General features: G+C 39.3%; 1 protein-coding gene across 4 annotated transcripts in view; it reads right to left on the reverse strand.

Moving 5' to 3' along the window:
- Positions 1 to 17297, reverse strand: part of ZYG11B (zyg-11 family member B, cell cycle regulator) — a 73848-nt gene extending 56551 nt beyond the window's left edge. For 2 of the 4 annotated variants that reach the window (XM_061121874.1, XM_061121873.1), the window contains exon 1: positions 17112 to 17259. Coding sequence is in view for 1 of the 4 variants with exons in the window: in XM_061121872.1 (XP_060977855.1) it covers positions 17112 to 17141 (30 nt within the window). In the remaining 3 variants the exon portion in view is untranslated. Of the gene's footprint in view, positions 1 to 17111 lie in introns of all 4 variants that reach the window. The other 2 variants (XM_061121876.1, XM_061121872.1) reach the window with 2 other exon arrangements.
- Positions 17298 to 20572: the final 3275 nt, after the last annotated feature.

Raw genomic sequence — 20572 nt, forward strand, 5'->3', positions numbered from 1 at the left:
GTGCCTAGCATAATGCCTCAGAGAAGGCAATGGCACCCCACTCCAGTACTCTTGCCTGGAAAATCCCATGGACGGAGGAGCCTGGCAGGCTGCAATCCATGGGGTCTCGAAGAGTTGGACACGACTGAGCGACTTCACTTTCACTTTTCACTTTCATGCATTGGAGAAGGAAATGGCAACCCACTCCAGTGTTCTTGCCTGGAGAATCCCAGCGACGGGGGAGCCTGGTGGGCTGCCATCTGTGGGGTCGCACAGAGTCAGACACGACTGAAGCGACTTAGCAGCAGCAGCATAATGCCTGGCACTCTCCTAGATACTCGAGTGTTCTCTGGACTGACCAGCATTCCTACAGAATCCTTTTGACATGTATTTGGCTCTCGTAGCAGACTTGTGGAGCTGGTATAATAGACACTATTTTGTATATGAGGATACCGGAGGTCAGAAAGAACAATGTACCCAAGTTCATCGAGTTAAAAACGTAGCAGAATTAGGCCTTGAACCAACATATTTAATTCTAATTTTTCCTATTCCATAGAGTGCTCTCAGATGAAGGAAGGAAATGGGTGGAAGACAGAGAAATTGAGCTTTAAAAAAAAATAAAACACGCCATGATTTAAAGTAGTCGTTAACCAAGTGTGTGTGTGTAGAAATAGCACAGATAAGCGCACAAGATAAAATGCTAACATTTGGAGAATCTGGGTGAATGTCTATATGAGAATTAATGTTATTTCTGCAACTTTTTAAAGTCTGAAATTGTCAAAAAAAAGTTAGAAAATAAAAAATGAAATAGGAATCAATACTCCCACAATCTCACTGACAAGACTGAAAAGAAGACAAGGCAAAACTTATTTCTTCAAGGGAATTTGTTATGGCTGTGAAGAGTCTGTCTGCTTAGGTAAGGATAGAAAAGGAACTAAAAATGCTTCTGTGAAAGAAGTGAGCTGAATATACAGATTTAAATATCACCCCCTACTGGTGACAGCTGAGTCACAGAAGAGATAAATTCTCAGAGGAGTGATCAGACAGGATAACTAAACCCTGTAATTAACTATCACATGTAGAGCAGGCAGAATGACGTGGTCCCTCAACAGTGGCTGAAAAAATATCCTATGGAAAACAGGAAAAATAACAACGATCTGAAAGAACAGCACAGCTCTTTAATTTTTTTTAACATGGTGTTTTCTGGAACTGGATAAAATCCTGACGTTGTGAATCATTCAAATTACTTATACCCTCAAATTGGTCCTCTCAAATACTGCTGCTTAAAGTATAAATTGTCACAATTTCTCTGGATATAAAAGACTTAATTACAATCTTAAAAACACCCAGTCCCTGGATCCAGGGCCTCATCTAAGAATTTACCAGAAACAAAAAAGAAAAAAATCTTTAAAAAAGGGGGTGGGGAGTGGGGATAACCAGAGATGTTAACAAAGGAATTTGCACAAAGAGACTTATTCACAGTTTTTCTAAACTCCCCCCTAAAATACATATACAAATTCTAAAATAGGGGGGAAAGGGCAAGCAAATTATGGTATATCAACTATATAGATAATTACATAATAATATGTTTATGAGTAACTCTTTTTTAGAACCCAGTCTTTAAAGTATCTTTTTCACATTTTATTCTGAAATGATGAAACAATGAAAAGTTGTTCAATTTCAGTTATGTGTATGTGTGAGAAGGATACAATGTCAAAACTATTTTTAGTTTTTGTCTCTAAACTTCATTTCTGGAAAAAAATTTTACTTCTTAGATATGTGTTATGTGAATTCTTAAATGAATTTTTCCAGCAGTAGAGTAATAATTTTTGTTCAGAATTCAAGTTTTCTTGAGTTAAAATCAAACACCTTTGAGTTTGCTTGGGCTAAGTTTTTCTGTTTTTTTTTTTTCCCCCAAACTTTAAACTTTTTACTTTGTATTTGGATATAGCCAATTAACAATATTGTGGTAGTTTCAGGTGAAGAGCTAAGGGACTCAGCCATGCACAACCATGTATCCATTCTCCCCCCAACCCCCTTCCCATCCAGGCTGGCCCATAACACAGAGTAGAGCACTGTATATGTGCTATACAGTAGATCTTTGTTGGTTAAAGACAGTAAAATGCTAAGAATAAAGTTAATCTAAGCTAAATAAAAACTGTATATGCAGCAAGATTTCAACTAAACATCTATACAGGCATAGGATTCCCTTGTGGCTCAGCTGGTAAAGAATCAGCCTGCAATGCAGGAGACTGGGTTCGATCCCTGGGTTAGGAAAATCCCCTGAAGAAGGGAACGGCTACCCACTCCAGTATTCTGGCCTGGAGAATTCCATGGACTATATAGTCCATGGGGTCGCAAAGAGTCAGACATGACTGAGCAAATTTCAGAAGATTATATAGCTACTTCTAAACTAAACAATGTTATAGTAAACCTATAAAGAAGAGCAAGGGAAAGATTTAAAATTAAAAAGGATAGTGGATACTTTGGGGGTGGGTGGAAGTAGCATAAAAGAATGGGGCACACAGAGGAAGAAATGGCAGTGATGAGCCTCTATTTCTTAAGTTGGATGCTGGATTTTAGACGTTTGTTTACTACGTTTCATGGCTTACATAAATGTTTTCTATGGTCTTCTAAATGTATCAAATTATTATTTTTTAAAAAATAATATTTATTTTTATTTATTTATTTGACTGGACTGGGTTTTAATTGCAGCACGTGGGATCTAGTTCCCTGACCAGGGATCGAACCTGGTCCCCTGCTTTGGGAGCACAGAGTCTTAGTCACTGGACCATGAGGGAAGTCCCTGAAAGTATCAGTTATTAAAAATGAGAGGGAAAAAAAAAGCAAAAACTTGTGAAAATGTTGAAAAAAAGAGCTGTGTTCACACTTGTGCTTTTCAAATATTTCAAAATAACCAAAAATCAGTGTCTATTTTATCAATGATAGTTATACTTTTCAGTATATGTATTCAAACTAGTAAGAATAGACCTTTCATATTAGACTTTATAATAGATCTTTTATATTTAATTAAACATATAATTAAAATTATATTACTTATGAATGAAAATATACATGCTGTTCTGTGCTTAGTCACTCAGTCATGTCCAACTCTGCAGTCCCATGGACTGCAGCCCACCAGGCTCCTCTGTCCATAGGGGTTCTCCAGGCAAGAATATTAGAGAGGGTTGCCATGTCCTCCTCCAGGGATCCTCCTAACCCAGGGATCAAACCCAGGTCTCCCAAATTGCAGGTGGTTTCTTTACCAACTGAGCCACAGGGAAGCCCAAGAATACTGGAGTGGGTAGCCTATCCCTCCTCCAGGGGATCTTCTGGACCCTGGAATCAAACCAGGGCCTCCTGCATTGCAGGGGAATTCTTTACCAGCTGAGCTACCAAGGAAGCCCACACACATGTACACACACATTTTTATTTTTCCTAAATTGGTCATGATATAACTTCTCACCAGTGCTCCTACACCCATTCCCTATGCAGTCACACATTTCCCAGATTTTACCAACAATGATGGACTGGGATGGAAAGGGCATCTTGAGAAGAGCTTCAGGGGAAAGGCAGGGGGACGGTTATGATGTATACAAAGGAAAGGAAATAGGAAATAAAAAGGGAATTTTAAGAAGTATATCTGTGAACTCTGTTCTATTTCAGGTGTCCAAAAATTTTGCAAATAAAGACTCTGAGTTATTACTAAATGACTTTTTGGCTGAAGGATTATGTTCCATAGATTATGACACTGCTCTGAGGCTAAACAACAAGGATCATAGCTTAAATAGTTATACATAAACAATTAAAGAATTTTTCCTGATATTAAAGCTAGGTATATAAACATGTATCTTCTCTTCTGCTCCTGTCTTTAGACGCCACAAAGCAGAATCTTGAAGGAACAACAAAAGAAAAAAAACAACAAAAATAAAGAACAACTGGACTGAACAGAAGTTAGGAGAGGTATTGAAATGACACTACCTAGGGGAGACACAGAAGGCTTTCAAATGAGGAAAAGGGAAAAAAAGTAATAATGAGACTAACAGTTCGCACTACAAAAGCGAAGATGTAGGTCCACACCTTCATCATTTAACAGCCGTCTAACTCTTCAATTTATAGTGTCTTTTCAGTAGTCCAGCCGTAGTCCAGTGGTTAAGGATCTACCTTGCAATGCACAGGACACCAGATCAATCCCTGGTCTGGGACGATCCCACATGCTGCAGAGCAACTAAATCCATGTGCCGCAACTACCAAGCTTGCGCTCTGGAGCCCATGAGCCACAATTACTGAGCCCCTGAGCACCTAGAGCCCATGCTCTGCAACAAGAGAAGCCACTGCAATGAAAAGTCCGCATGCTGCAACTAGAGCGTAACCCCTGCTCACCACAGCTAGAGAACGCCTGTGTGCAACAACAAAGACCCAGTGCAATCAAAAATAATTTTAAATAAATAAATAAATATGAAGTCTTTTGAAAACAATCATTATGATTCTATGAAGTAAGGAGAAAAGAGATTATCTTTGTTGAAGAAGCTGAGGTTCAGAGAAGGAATGTTACCAGAGGTAGTCGGTCATGCCTCCCTTTCTTAATACATGATGTCCTCTCTCCTTCGAGTACCCTTCTCCACCTTTCAGCTATCAAATTCCTTCCAACACTACAACAGCCAGGACACATGTCTGCTGCTCCATGAAGCTGTTCCTCATATCCCAAAATACAAGTGATATAATCACATGACATTCTCTATACAGTTCTATTACAATTACCCACTGTATAACTTTTACTTGTTTAGATGGCCGTCTCCCTCTCAAGACTACAAATTCAAGGAAAGTTAATAGTTCTCAAATGCTTTTTGTCTAAGATCCACATAAGTGGGGCAAAAAGACCTCATAGCCTATCCATCCCTCCTGGTTCCCAAGTTCCAATGCAAAACCATATTAAAATTATCACTACAAGGGAATCTTACAGACATTTGCTTCACCGAGAAAAATGGATGTTTCCTATTCAAGTTACAAAACACTGTCAAAGTCTAAATCTGGAAATTTTTATGTCAAAAGTTCTTTTAGTACAAATATATATATATAACCACACACTAGATTAAATCAATGATAATTTTTAATTAAGACACAAAACTAATAACAATAAAAAAAAAATACCACCACCTCAATACAACAATGCTGAAGAGATTACAAACCTCTCTTCCAAATTATGGGAAATACAATAAGCTCTATTTGTACGTATGTAGTAGGAGATTTGCAACACTTCCAAGTATCAGACAAAAGAACAGACTTCTTCCTAAAGAGTCTTTGAGGAATCACACACTGATACTCATCAGTTCTTCCTAACCTTCTCATGGCTTTCTTTTAATCTTCCTAATTTTTTAATTTTCTTTCTTATATTCTCCTTTCTTGATGTATTTAGTCATCTATGCAATATTCAGCTAGAGGCATACTCAGTCACTTCCCCATGAGTTAGTTATATAATTTGTTGGTTGGTTTGTTTTCTATATGTAAAAGCTTCACTCTGTTACTATGTCACCAGGGTCAAAGAAGCATTTCAGCATTCTGAGCAGTGGTCTACCCATTTCTAGCAAGTGGGGACATGGGGAACATTGGGAATTGACTACATACTCCAACTGTAGTCTACTGCTGGAGGAGACTGGGGCTTCCACTGTTGCTAGAGTGATAAAAAATGAAGTCCTCATCGATCAGGCAACTTTTACACTTAGGACCTAAAGTCCAAAAAATGCATCAGATAACTTACTTGTTGAATGAATTAGTAAGCTACTAGATGAAAACTTATCTCAGAATTAATTTTATTTCTCCTCAAGAGACTACTTCAGGAAACATCTAATACAAAAAATAGTAAGACTGCCTTAATTCCTCAAGACAGACCTTGTGAACTTCAAAACTATTAAATAATGAGGTCTCCCTTTTGATTAATTAATTAAAAGGAAAAATACACTTTATGGATGATACCAGGAATAGTATCTAACAGCAAAAAAATCAAGTTCACATTCTTTGTATTATTTGATACCTATAATAACCTTATGAAGTAAAAGGAAAAATATTACAAATTTCATTTCACAGTTAAGGAAGCTGAGGCACAAAAATGAAATGATGTTTCCAGAGACCCTGTGCTTAGGAGGAAGAATACGCGACCTGGATTTGAATTCAGTGGTGTTACACTGCAAATTATTTAGCTTTTCTGATCCTCTGTCCTATCCTTTGTAAAATGGGGATAATATTAGTACTTATCTCATGGTGCTATTGTCAGGATGACGTGAGAAACTGTTTTTAAAGCCCCCAGCACAATGCCTGGCAGAGTAATTACTCAGTAAATGTTCCCTTCCTACTTAATAGCCATGATCTTGCACAAGTTATATAGGTTCAAGTTTCAGACACATAAGGCAGAAAGTTCATGACTGTAAATTCTCGAGAGAGAGACTATTCCCATCCAGAGACCAGGTCAAGACAAGTAAGCTCCTTTGTTTCCCTACACCATGAGGCAGATATTTTTTACTCTATGTTTTCACCAATGGCGTGATGTTAGGTGTTAGGGTCCTGGCTTTATGTAGTTGTCTCGGTTCTGATTCATGAATCAGGTTCAAGATCTTATCTCCTACCTGAAATGTTCCTAGGACTGACAGATCATCCAATAGAAAACAAAGGCTCTGATAGCGGTTTGGTTTTTCTATATCCCCAGATGATTTTTTCCTAAAGATTGGGCCAATAACTAGGTGACTACAAAGATCACAAACTTGCCAATTTCAGTATTAGAAATAAATTTTTTACTGACGTCTCTCTGAGGGACTATGCAATAAATACTGCGGTGAAAAGTGTGGGTTTGGAAGTAAGACTGCCTGGATTAAAATGCCAGCTCTACCACTTACAAAACGATGTAACTTTAGGCATGAGGACTTAATCTCCCTGTACCTCAGTTTCCTGATCTATAAAAACACACAATAACAGTACCTACATCACAGGATTGTTGTCATAAATAAATTTTAGGTGTATGGCACTTAGAACAGTGACTGGCATATATTAAACGCTCAGTGTGTGTGTGTGTGTGTGTGTGTTAGTCAATCAGTTGTGTCCAACACTTTGTGATCCCATGGACTGTAGCCCGCCAGGCTCCTCTGTCCATGAAATGCTCCAGGCAAAAATACTGGAGTGGGCTGCCATTTCCTTCTCCAGGGGATCTTCTCGACCCAGGGATCAAACCTGGGTCTCCCACACTGCAGGCAGATTCTTTACCATCTGAGCCACCAAGGAAGCCATAAATGCTCAATAATTGTTAGCTATTACTATATAATGCAAACTCCATAAAACAAACACTATGTTTTGTTCACTGCTATATTCCCAGAGCCAACAAGAATGTCTAACAGATAGGCACTAAATGTTTATTGAATGAGTAAATGAATAGTCAACGCAAACTTATTGTTAGGTGTGTTTAAAGTATTTATTTGCCCCTAGAGAAAGAGACCATATGTTCAGAGAGAAATATTAAGTCCCAAGTCTAGCAATAAAATTAAACAATGGGATTGAAAAGCAGACAGTGTCATTTGACTTTATGGATATAAGACACTTCAAGATATTGAAACAATCTTTGACTCCTCGTTTTAGTAGTATTCCATGGGATATCTCTTTTTAATTTATGGAGTTTTCCCCCCTTGTGCTAGTAATAAAGGCACAGGTAAATTGTTCTCAAGGGTACAGATATTTTCAATTATTTGGCATGGACTGAGGGGAGTTATTTTCTTTTTTAAAAAATACCAACTAGGGAATTCCCTGGCAGTCCAATGGTTAGGATTCCACGCTTTCACTGCAGGGAACATGGGTTCGATCCCTGGTCACATGCTGTGCAGTATGGCAAGAAAAAAAAACAAAACAAGCAAAAAGCACCAACTACTCTCCAGAGATCCCTAGACACCAAATAAAGTTGCAGGTATGACCAACCTAGACAGCATATTAAAAAGCAGAGACATTACTTTGTCAACAAAGGTCTGTCTAGTCAAGGCTATGGTTTTTCCAGTAGTCATGTATGGATGTAAGAGTTGGACTATAAAGAAAGCTGAGCACCAAAGAATTGATGCTTTCGAACCGTGATGTTGGAGAAGACTCTTGAGAGTCCCTTGGACAGCAAGGAGATCCAACCAGTCCATCCTAAAGGAGATCCGTCCTGGGTGTTCACTGGAAGGACTGATGTTGAAGCTGAAACTCCAATACTTTGGCCACCTGATGTGAAGAGCTGACTCATCTGAAAAGACCCTGATGCTGGGAAAGATTGAAGGCAGGAGGAGAAGGGGACAACAGGGGATGGGATGGTTCGATGGCATCACCAACTCAATGGACATGAGTTTGGGTAAACTCCAGGAGTTGGCGATGGACAGGGAGGCCTGGAGTGCTGTGGTTCATGGGGTCGCAAAGCATTGGACACAACTGAGCGACTGAACTGAACTGAAGGCAAGCTTCTTGCATGTATCACTTCAAGGCTTGGCCAGTGTGGCAAAGGGTTCTGTGTTAAAGGGCAAGAAGCTAGATTTGACTCTACAAAAGGTCAAGACTTGCAAAGGTAAATAAATCCCCTTCCCTTCCATCTTAGCTCATGTAATAAAGCTATTCCATGAAACAAAACAAAAATTCAGGTCAGCAGTCACTTAGCAGATGAGCAGTTCATAGCAATCACTAACTCAAAGAGATCCTTTAGCATTATTTCCTCTTAACTACTAGCATTAGTTTTGAAATATGATATGGTAAACAGAGAAGCTGGGTTAATAATGGAAAGAGCGCTGGGCTTGCCGTCAGTCCCAGCTCTGCTATTTAGTAGCTGTGTGACCCTAGGTAAAGAAATTAGCTTCTCAGTTTTCTTATCTGCTAAACCTCTATCTTGACTACCTCACAAAATGGCACTGAGGAATAAATGGGATGTGTATGAAAATGCCTTTAAAATACTAACATACTATGGAAATATTAATATAATTGAAAGAAGGGTTTCTGCTGTGAAAAGTTGGATAGTATATTAATGGAGGTAAGAGCTCAGGTTCACCCGAAATTAAAACCTATTAAAGCAGTCTGCCACTACAGGTAATATAATGTACCTACTTAACTAAAATATTTACCTCTAACATGCTAGAATCTTACTACATTTTTTAACAGGGGTTAAGAGGTCACAGAGAGAGGATTCAATATAACCTTTTCACTTTAGAGATTTAAAATTGGAGGCACAGAGAAGTGAAATGACTTGCCAAAGGTCACAAGGCCTATGGAAAGAAAATAACTGATATTACATAACCAAGAGCACTGAAACTTTTTTCAAAATGCCCTTAGAAAAGGAGACTATGACATTGAACATGCATGAAGATGCTTTTGAGAGCTAAGCAAAGTGTTCATACAAGGGAGAACTGGCGATACAAAAAAAGAAAAAAGATCTTTATACAGTTAACAAAATGTTTAAATAATTTAACCACTCCTCTACATTTACCAGTAACTGATTCTTTACTATCTGTATTTAAATATTCTATTCTTTGGAAGGATACCTCTGCAAACTATAGACAAATAATTTGCAAATGTTTATACAAAGGAATAGTGCTTTGCAATTCATCTCAAAATCATCTGGCTTCTTTCCCAGCTCTTCCTGATGAACACTCCGGACAGAAACATTTATCCCGGGTCAAAACTACTCCTTATGCTAGTAAGAGAAACTACCTGATCCAAAATTTCTTACCCATCAAAACTCTTTTTCCCTCCTCAGAGGACCTGTACAAAGTGTTCATCTATTTCCCCCCCTTTCATGACTCACATCTTACCTTATGCAATTCTCTACAAAGTACACACACTCTTTCAGTCTCAGGAATTATACCAACTGTTTAAGACATGAAGCTGAAAAAACACAATACTGTACTTACCCTCAGAAAGTTCATAATCTGGAGAGACAGCCAGCCTCATTAAAAATACTAGCACCATAAAGTAATTCCCATATCCAAAGCACATATAATGTACAAGGGAGGCATAAGAAAAGGAGGAGCCCAAGGCTACCTACGGGTAAATGAAGGCTTCACAAAGGAGGTAGGGCTCAAAGGGAACTTGAAAGTTAAATAGTCAAGCAGACAGCATTCCAGGCTAAAGGAAGAGTCTAAGCAAAACTAGAGGCATGATAAACAGTATGTGTGCTCAGTATGACTGAACATAAAATGCAAGGACTTTTTCTCATAAAATGATTAGCTCATTAAAGAATTAGATCTTAAGAATGCTCGTATACTGCACAGAACTATTTGCTGGACTCCCACTATGTGATTTACGCTGCCAAGCACACAGGATACAGATAACTATAGACCCACTGCTGGCCACAGTACAGTTGCTACCTGTGTTGTGCAGTTACCATCTGTGTGGCTACAGCAGCCCTATAAGACCACTGTAAACCAGTGGGCCCTAAACTGTAGGTTTCACAAATTTACATGCATTCCAAGTATGCTCTGTACACAATAATATCTTGAAATGTACACTTTCAATGCCCAACAGATGCTGTCAGAATAATGATGTCCACCAGCCTTTGGGACTTTTCCCCCTAATTACTGTGTTCTCAAAGTATATTCCTGTCATGTGTCTCAAGCTTTTCAACATGAAAAAGGTATCTAAATGCTAAAGACAGAAAGCCACCAACATCTGACACGCTACAAATGCTCTGCAAAAAGCGATTTGGCAAGACAGATCAAGAACCATAAAATTATACACACTCGTTGACCAATTTTCTCTCAATATTAAATTACTTTTAAAATGGAAACAATAGTACAAATATTTTAAATGCTTGAATTTAGTTTAGACTCTGAAAATCTCAGAGTCCAGGGAAGGTGTTTGAAATAGCACAGACTTAGGGGTCAGACAAACCTGTGCTTGAATCCTGTTCAGTCACTTATTCGGTATATGACCATAATCACCTGATTTCTCTAAGTCTCAGTTTTCTTAACTGTGCCATGAGAAAACATCATCAACCTCATGGAATTGTGAAGATTAATTAGTACATCATCTGATACTGTGTGCTCACTAAATGTGTGAGATCATGCTCTCTAAATAAATGTCCCAGCATTCAAGAACTTTGTCTTAACATTTTCCTCTATTAATTACTAGCATTAAAAATATCTTTTATTCCACTGCAAATAATGACTATTTCTGCTACTTATTGGTTGTGTGTTTTTAAGGGTTAGCTTTAGAACCTATGAAAAAAGTAGTGTTCCAGTCAAAATTTCCTAATTCAAGGATGACTCAATCATTAAATTCAACGTTGATATTTTGCTTGGTACTTTTTTAAGTTTTTTTTTAATTGAAGTATAGTTGATTTACCGGGTTGTACCAATCTCTGCTGTATAGCAAAGTGACTCAGTTATACACAAATAGACACTGATTTGTGTATTTTTTTTTACCATATAATGAAAAAATTACTTAAAATATTCTCCTTTGAAAACAGAATAGTTTGAGAGTATCCAAAAATTGATCTACTGAACATGTGTGAATTAGTGGAAATTAGGAAACTAGCTCATCATATTACAGACACTCAATTGTTACACACTGAACAACACAGTAATTTTAAATTATTTTTATTCTTATAATGAACTGTTGGTGAAAGAAAGACAGGAAACATAATTGCAATGACAAAATAGGAGTAAATGAGTGCATTTATCTTACCAGGACTCTTAAATGGTACATCAAGATATCTCAGTATTCTTAAGTATTAAAAAAAGAAATGTGATGATAATTCTATCCAATTTGGATTTTCATTATTAGAAGTAAACTAACCACACTTCCTGGTGGCTCAGATGGTAAAGAATCCGTCTACAATGCGGAAGACCTGGGCTCGATCCCTGGGTCAGGAAGATTCCCTGGAGAAGGAAATGGCAACCTATTCTAGTATTCTTGCCTGGAGAATCTCATGGATAGAGGAGCCTCGAGGGCTACAGTCCACACGGTTGCAAGAGAGTCGGACACAACTAAGTGACTAAGCACTACTGCAATATCCACACTTCCAATGTTTTATTTGTGGAGGCATGCTTGTAAGCAGCAGCCTGGAAGCATTCTTTTTATTTTGTCATTTAGAAAAAAAATTGAAAAATTAGAAAAACCTACTAATTTTTACTTATCCACCACCCAGAGTAATGAAAATCAAAACAAAAACAAGCAAATAGGACCTAATTAAACTTAAAAGCTTTTGCACAACCAAAGAAACCAAAAGCAAAATAAAATAACTGACAAAGGATTAACTTCCAAAATATACAAAGAGCTCAGGCAGCTCAATATTAAAAAAAAAAAGCAAACAATCTAATCAAAAAACGGATGGACGATCTAAACATACATTTCTCCAAACAAGACACACAGATGGCCAAAAAGCACATGAAAAGATGTACATCACTAATTATTAGAGAAATGCAAATCAAAACCACAATGAGGTATCATCTCACACCAGTCAGACTAGCCACCATCAAAAAATCTACAAACAATAAATGTTGGAAAGGGTGTAAAGAAAAGGAAACCCTCCTACACTGTTGGTGGGAATGTAAATTTGTGCAGCCATTATAGAAAACAGACTGGAGGTTCCTTAAAAAACTAAAAATAGTGTTGCCATATAATCCAACAATCTCACTCTTGGGCATATAGCTGGAGAAAACTATAATTCAAAAAGGTACATGCCCCCCAGTGTTCACTGCAGCACTATTTACAATAGCTAGAACATGGAAGCAACCTAAATGTCCAAGGACAGATGAATAAAGAAGATATTTTTATATCTTTCTATGTACAATACACATACAATATGTATTATACATATACAAAGCAATATTACTCAACCATAAAAAAATAACTAAATAATGCCATTTGCAGCAACATGGCTGGACCTAGAGATTGTCATACTGAGTGAAATAAGTCAGACAGAGAAAGACAAATTTCCTATGATAGTGCTCAAGTAATCTTAAAAAATGGTATATATTAACTTATTTATAAAACAGAAATAGAGTCACAGATACTGAAAACAATGATGGTTATCATCAGGGAAAGGGGGAGGGGTAAATTGGGAGATTAGGACTGACATACACACTACTATATATATATATAAAATAGTTAACTAATAAGGACTTACTGGATAGCACAGGGAACTATATGGGAAAGGAATCTAAAAAAGAGTGGATATATGTGTATGTATAACTGATAACTCTGCTGTACAGCGGAAACTAACACAATATTGTAAATCAACTATAGTCAAATAAAAATTAATTTTTAAGAAAAGACCTACTGATTTTTAAAATACAAAAAAGCAAGAATTCCTAATTTAAGGTTAAAAGTCAGTTCTTAAGTATTTTTTTAAATTAATTTATTTTTATTTTTGAATATGTGGGTCTTTGTTGCTGCAAGGGCTTTTATTTTTCTCTAGTTGCAGCAAGCAGGGGCTACTCTCTAGTTGCCAGAGCGTAGGCTTCTCATTGTCGTGGCTTCTCTTGTGCGGAGCACAGGCTCTAGGGCTTGTGGGCTTTGGCGTTTCAGCTTCCGGGCTTTAGAGCACAGGCTTAACAGTTAGGGTGTACGGGCTTAGTTGCTCTGCGGCATGTGGGATCTTCCAGGACCAGGGATCGAACCCATTGGCAGGCATTTCCCCACATACATCATGCCTCCTTCGCTTTCAGCTTCTATGCTCAAGTCAGTCCCTTTGCCAAGAATGGCTTTCCTTCTCAAACTCTTATCCAATAAACCCTCAAAAGGCAAAACTCCAACTCGAACGGTCTTTCTCAACAAAGTCTACCTGACTTTCTGATCCTTCCCAAAGTCAGCCATCCATTCAACAAATATTTATTAAGCACATATTATGCATCAGACGCTATGTAGGTGTTAAAAAATGAGACACAAAACAGGTCTTATACACAGTCATTTTCAGTAAATAGCAGCTATTAATGCTGCTGCCTAACCATATCAACCATATCATTTGAAATAGTTCCACACACAAATATATTTAATTTTATACCTTACCCTGATTTATTTCTTCTTAGCATTTACGACTATTCTCATAATATATTTGTTTATTGTCTTTTTTTTTTTTAAACCACTTTAACCACAATGCCTAGAACACCACCTGGCCCTTAGAAGCTAGTCAAGTCACTTCTGTATCAATGATTTTTATAGTCTGAAGGTAGAGACAGATATTAACTGAAAAATCATAGCAAGAAACATAAAATTACAATTGATGTGTATTCTATCAAAGAGACTAACACAATGGAAGTGTGTGACTTAGCAGTGTTTTTGTTTTGTTGAGTAGGCTGGGGGGTTGGGGTTTCCCTCACTTCCTTGAGCTGAGAACTCCAGGATATGCAGTTAAGCAGAAAACAGACAGTGCGAGGTCATTCACAAATGCTATTCCTTCTAAACAGGTTTTCCACAACACACCTCAACTCCTGTCATTTAGTCCCTTAGGTTTCTCCTAAAAGTAAGACCCTCTGGGAAGCCATCCCTAACTTTCCCATATCATGATCCTGCCACTTTTCCTTTTTTAGCACTCTTCACATTTATAATTACTCTTTTTGCTTGATGCTATACTGTCTACAGACAAAACATACAAAAAAGCAGAGACCACATCTGTTTTATTACTTGCAATATCCTCAATGTCAACAGTCAATGGCAGTCCAAAAACTGTTAGATGAATAAAAAGGACTACACCTTAAACCAGTGGTTCTCAAAAATGTGGCTTATAGATCAGGAACACCAGTGTGACATGGTACTTGTTAGAAATGCAAACTCTCAAGTCCTACTCCAGACCTAATAAGTCAAACTCTAGAAGTGGCAGACCACAAGCCCTCCAGGAAATTCTGATTCATGATAAAACTTGAGAACCTCTGTCTTAGACACATCAACTATTCAAAACACAACCTAACAATAAAAATTTTGAAAAATATAAAACACAAAGCATTATAATAATATTTGGTTCTATTTATTGAGTGCCTATTATACCCACTACACAAGGAAATTTTTAAGTAGCCTCTACAAATAATTTTTAGCTAATAATAAGCTAAAATTTTGCCTTCTCTTCAACTCTCCCATACATGTAATTTTACACAGTGTGTATGTATTTTAACAAGGAAAAATCCAGTTAGTTGGAGACAAAGTCTAAACCATAACCATGTCTCATATATCTAATTCTAGTCTCATTTCCTACTACACATCCTCATTCCTGCATTCTTCATGCCACATAAAAGTAATCCTGCTACCTACAATACATCCTCATTACTTTCTACTCACATTCACAACATTCTTCCCCTACTCAAAATGATCTATATAAACCCTATTCACTTTTCAAGCCCAGCTCAAATGGCACACCTGGATCCTAAACACCCAAAAAGGAGTTTATAACTTCTCCCTCTCTACTCATACATTCACTCTCTGTGGGAAGGCTAACACTTTCAAAAATCTAGCCACTTGGTGTATTTGTTGGGACAGCTCTTTAGTCTGAAAAGGTCACATCTTAATAAATTTCCTTTCTGCACCAAAAATAAGAATCTCAGACTCACTCTTTCTGAGTAGTCCACTAGTTTTCTCAAATTTCAGTTCAAGATCACATGTGTCAGACAGGAAAAATGGGACCATAAAGTGAAATCATTCAAGCACCTACTTGGCCTGGGCACTGGGAATAACAGGAGTAAGGCACAGTAACTGTGTAGAACTCACATTTCAGGGGAAGAAACAGATTAACATACAATAGCAGTGTGATGGGATGTGAATGTGAAGGATTGTTGTGCAGGCAGACACTGGAGAATGACCACCTAAAAATGCAGAGTCAGTGAGTTAGAGAAAGTTCACAGATCAAGTAACTTTGAACCACTCCTCAAAAATCAGGGGAGAAAACAGAAATTGACTGTCCTCCTAGGAGAACATAATTACCAGGACTTAGTTTTGACTAGAATGTCTTATTCCTCCCAGAGACCAAAACTTAGATTGCTACATATGCTGGAGCAATGGATTAATCAAATGAACTGCAAACCATGTGCAACCCAAATCAATGAAAGACCCACTGAAGCTTCAAACAGGAAGGAGAGAGAAAATCTGAAAATGTAAGGCTCTCCCAACTAAAAGCAGAGAGGGTAAAACAAATGAAGATAATAGAGGTACTAAGGAGACTGTCACAAACTGACTGCCAAGCTGATTTTCCATCTCCAGATGCCCTGGTCTCAGTCTCCAAACAAAAACAAACCATTTGTTCTGAGTGACAAAAAAGCCTGTAAATAAACATTTTTACATTTCCCAAACTATACTTCCACATTAAAAGATGCTCAAAATAAATATTCAATTTAAAACATTTTAAGTTACTTCTACCAAAAAGCTAGATATCTTATAAGGCCATAGTATGCATGCCGGCCCGCACCCCACGTCTCACTCCGCCGCTCCAAAACACACTATCACTCAGTTTTTGCAATGACATTAGATAATCAGGCTTGCAGGCTCTCTCCAATCTACCCCCTTCCCTCGACAAAAAAGAAAAGAAAGAAGAAAGCCTCCGACTCCCTATCTGCCCGCCCAACAGCTCCTGGGAAGCAACCGCCCTCAAACTGTTCCTGCTTAGACCCTTGAATCCCGTAGAAGGAAATGGGGACAGCTGTGAGACCGCGGAAGAGAGGACATCCAATAAGGGGGAGAGGAAACGTGGATGGTGGAGGACGAAGGGGAGAAAGGATACGGACAGGAGATAAAATGGTGAGAGGGGGCAAGCAGCAGGAGCAAAAAGGAGGGAGGAAACAGAAGGAAGGTGTAGAGATCCCAAAAGAGAGAACAAGGCAAAACCATAGAGGAGAAAAGAAGGTCGGATTAAAGGACGAGAAGGGGGAGGCAAGGGGGAACGCGAAAGAGGCTGTCACTGGGGGGTGATTAAAAAAGGGGGGGTGTCACCGAGTGGAGAGAGACGCGGGGGGGGGGCTTGACGGCGGGGGGGGGGGGGGGTGTTACCCCGGCAGGTGGCCGGGCAACAAGGGGAAGAAGGAGCGGATCAGTTAGGCGTAGCTAACAAGGAAGGGAGGTAAAGGCAGGAGCAGACCGGGCATCAGAGTGGGGGAGGGCAGGCCCGCGGGGGCCAGGGTGGCGGGCGGCCGCGCCTCAGGCAGGCCTCGCTCTCTTACCATGGCTGCGCCGGCCTGGTCCTCGGGCATGCAGCCTCTGTCCTGGGTTCCGCGGCGGGCCGGGCCTGAGCCCGCCCCCAGGCTGAGCCTGCGCGGGGGCTCCAGGAGGCTCCGACGAGCGGCGGCTCCGGGCTCGGCCCAGGCCTCGGCCTCCCGGCCTCAAAAGCTGGAAGTGCAGCAGCCGCAGCCGCAGCCCAACCCGGAGCTCAGACTCCGCCCCCAAGGCCCCGCCCTCGCCCGCGAGCCCACGCTTGGCCCCGCCTCCGCGCCCACTGCGCAGTCTCGGCGGAGTCCCGACGACAGCTACCGCACAGCTCCGGTCCTGTGGCTTTTCGCTCTCCCAGGCCTTTTAAGGAGCTGCACTTCCTCAAATAACCAGAGCTTTAAAACTAAAAACCTTAAATATACGTCCTAACAGGAGACTAGAGCAGTCACTCGTTTCGGTAACCTACAGACTGCTGTGCTTCTGGTTCATTGCCATTAATCACCATTATCATAATTCTTGATCATTTCATTTATTTTGGATGATACCTCCAATGGCATAACTTCTCATGGTCTTCTCCACTAGGGACCACCCTTGCCTCAGCTTTTCATTTCCCTGCTCATACTTTTGTTCTTATTTCCAATAACTGTAGTTCAGTTCGGTTCAGTCGTTCAGTCGTGTCCGACTTTGGCGACCCCATGGACTGCAGCACGCCAGGCTTCCCTGTCCATCACCAACTCCCGGAGTTTACTCAAACTCATGCCCTTTGAGTTGAAGATCCCATCCAGCCATCTCATCCTCCCTCTTCCTCTTCTCCTCCCGCCTTCAATCTTTCCCAGCATCAGGGTTCCTTCCAATGAGTCAGTGCTTCTCATCAGGTGGCCATTGTATTGGCGTTTCAGCTTTAACATCAGTCCTTCCAATGAACACCCAGGACTGATTTCCTTTAGGATGGACTGGTTGGATCTCCTTGAAGTCCAAGGGACTCTCAAGAGTCTTCTCCAACACCACAGTTCAAAAGCATCAATTCTTCAGTGCTCAGCTTTCTCTAGTCCAGCTCTCATATCCATACATGACTACTGGAAAAACTATAGCTTTGACTAGATGGACCTTTGTTAGCAAAGTAATGTCTCTACTTTTTTTTTTTTTCCTACTTTTTAATATGCTGTCTAGGTTGGTCATAACTTTTCTTCCAAGGAGCAAGTGTCTTATAATTTCATGGCTACAGTCACCATCTGCAGTGATTTTGGAGCCCAAGAAAATAAAGCCTGTCACTGTTTCCATTGCTTTCCATCTATTTGCCATGAAGTAATGGGACTAGATGCCATGATCTTAGTTTTCTGAATGTTGAGTTTTAAGCCAACTTTTTCACTCTCCACTTTCACTTTCATCAAGAGGCTCTTTAGTTCTTTGCTTTCTGCAATAAGGCTGGTGTCATCTGCATATCTGAGGTTATTGATATTTCTCCCTGAAATCTTGATTCCAGCTTGTGCTGAAATCTATTAATATAATCTCAATTTTAATCATCAACTCTCCCACATCAACCACCTTCCTTTCTAGCTCACTTCTAATACCCAGCTCCAAAATTGATCAAGTCTACCAAGACTCAGAATCCACTGTCCTAATACATTTTTCACTGTTCTTCACACTATCCTGTATCCTCATTTCTTTTCATGAACAGCTTAGCTTCTACGTCCGTTATGAAAATCTTTCCTAGGTATTCACCTTCATTTCTCTAATTCCTTCTGTTCCCTATACTCACCTGAGGAAACTTTAATCCTAAATCTGCAGCAAAATGGGATAGAGTGGAGAAAAATCTGAAATCCTACTGACTGACCTCCACCTACAATTCGATATCATTGTCAAATAAGCCCTTAATTCTTGACTCTCCTACTACATTTCTCCAGTTCCATCACTCCCCCTCCCCACTGGGTGACTATGTCAAAAATCTCTCTTCAAACTTCCAAAGCTTCTCACTTACCTGATGATTTCATTTCCAATTTACTGTGAAGATGAAGCAAGCAAAAAAAATTCTCTAGGTTCCCACCACCGCCATGACCTCCAACCTACCTATACCTCTGCTATGCTCCTGACTGTGCTGTTATACTCTGCCTTCCTTTGCTTACTAAAAGGAACTATTTACCTTTTAGCTAAGGTCAAACCTTCCTCAATTCTTCTCACACTATCTGTGCAAAAAGACTTGTTTTCTCCCCCCAATTAGCCATAAACCTATATTTTTATAAAATATGATAAAAATTAAAATTTAAAAACAGACATATAAAAATGCAAGCCCAGATATAGTTTTTTTAACCCTCCCAACCACTCTTAAGTATAGAGTTCAGTGGCATTAAATCCCTTCACATTACTGTTCTACCATAACCATCATCCAGCTCCAGAGTTCTTGTCATCCTGTAAAACCAAAACTCTGTACTCTTTAAACAATAAGTCTTCATTTCCTCCTCACCTCAGATCATAACAACCACCATGTTACTTTCTGTCTACGAATTTGACCACTCCAGGTCAGATTTTTCTTGTTGCTGTTATTAGATCCAATAGACATAAAATGTTTCTGTCAAATTGTTATAAAAGTTTCTAAATATGTACTCTCAATTTCTGTCACAAACTGGTGACAAACTTTTGTGGGCCATCACTAGTACACAGATCACACTTTGAGTGGGACAGTGCTACTGTGCTACTGTTTCACTTTCTTTAAGTCATCTATCCAGCAGTTCTCCTCATCTACATCATGGTTTTTCTTTCCCATTGACATACCAAAATAAATTTATTTCTTCCATCTTGAAACAAAACAAAAACCCTCTTGACTGGGCTTGACCCCCCAACTATTACCCCATTTCTCTGCTCTTTTTCACAGCAAAATGTCTCATAAAAGTGGCCAGTACTCTACTGTCTTCACTTCCTTTCTCCCATCTCCTACGGGACCCTGTCCAGTTGAGCTTTCACCTCCACCACTCCACTGAAATGCTCTTGTCAAGAGACACCCGTGACATCCATTTACTCACAAAAATCAATGGTCATTGTTACTTGACATACCAAGAGCAGTAGACTTAGCTAATCAATTCCTCCTCCTTGCCCACATGACACTCCATTCCCTTGGTTCTTCTTCTGCCTTACTGGCTGCTCTTCATCTCTCCACGTTTCTCTGACCTCTAAATACTGCAGTGCCCCAGGGCTCAATACTTTGACCTCTTGCCTTTTCCATTTATAAACACTCCTTGATAATCTTATCCTATCACATTTTTTAAAAATACAATCTAAGTAGTGATAATCCCCCAAAAGACACCTCCATTTCCAGACCTCTTTTCTGAATTTCAGACTTATATGTTCAATTGCCAACTTGTAAACATCCCCCTTTGTATGTCTAATAGATTTTTATTATTCCTAGTAACCGTTCAGTATGGTTCTTCTCAAGTCTACTGGCCATGCATAAACCAACAAACAGAAAAGGGAGGGACTTCTG

Source organism: Dama dama, chromosome 20 (assembly GCF_033118175.1).
Source record: "Dama dama isolate Ldn47 chromosome 20, ASM3311817v1, whole genome shotgun sequence".
Lineage (NCBI taxonomy): Eukaryota > Metazoa > Chordata > Mammalia > Artiodactyla > Cervidae > Dama > Dama dama.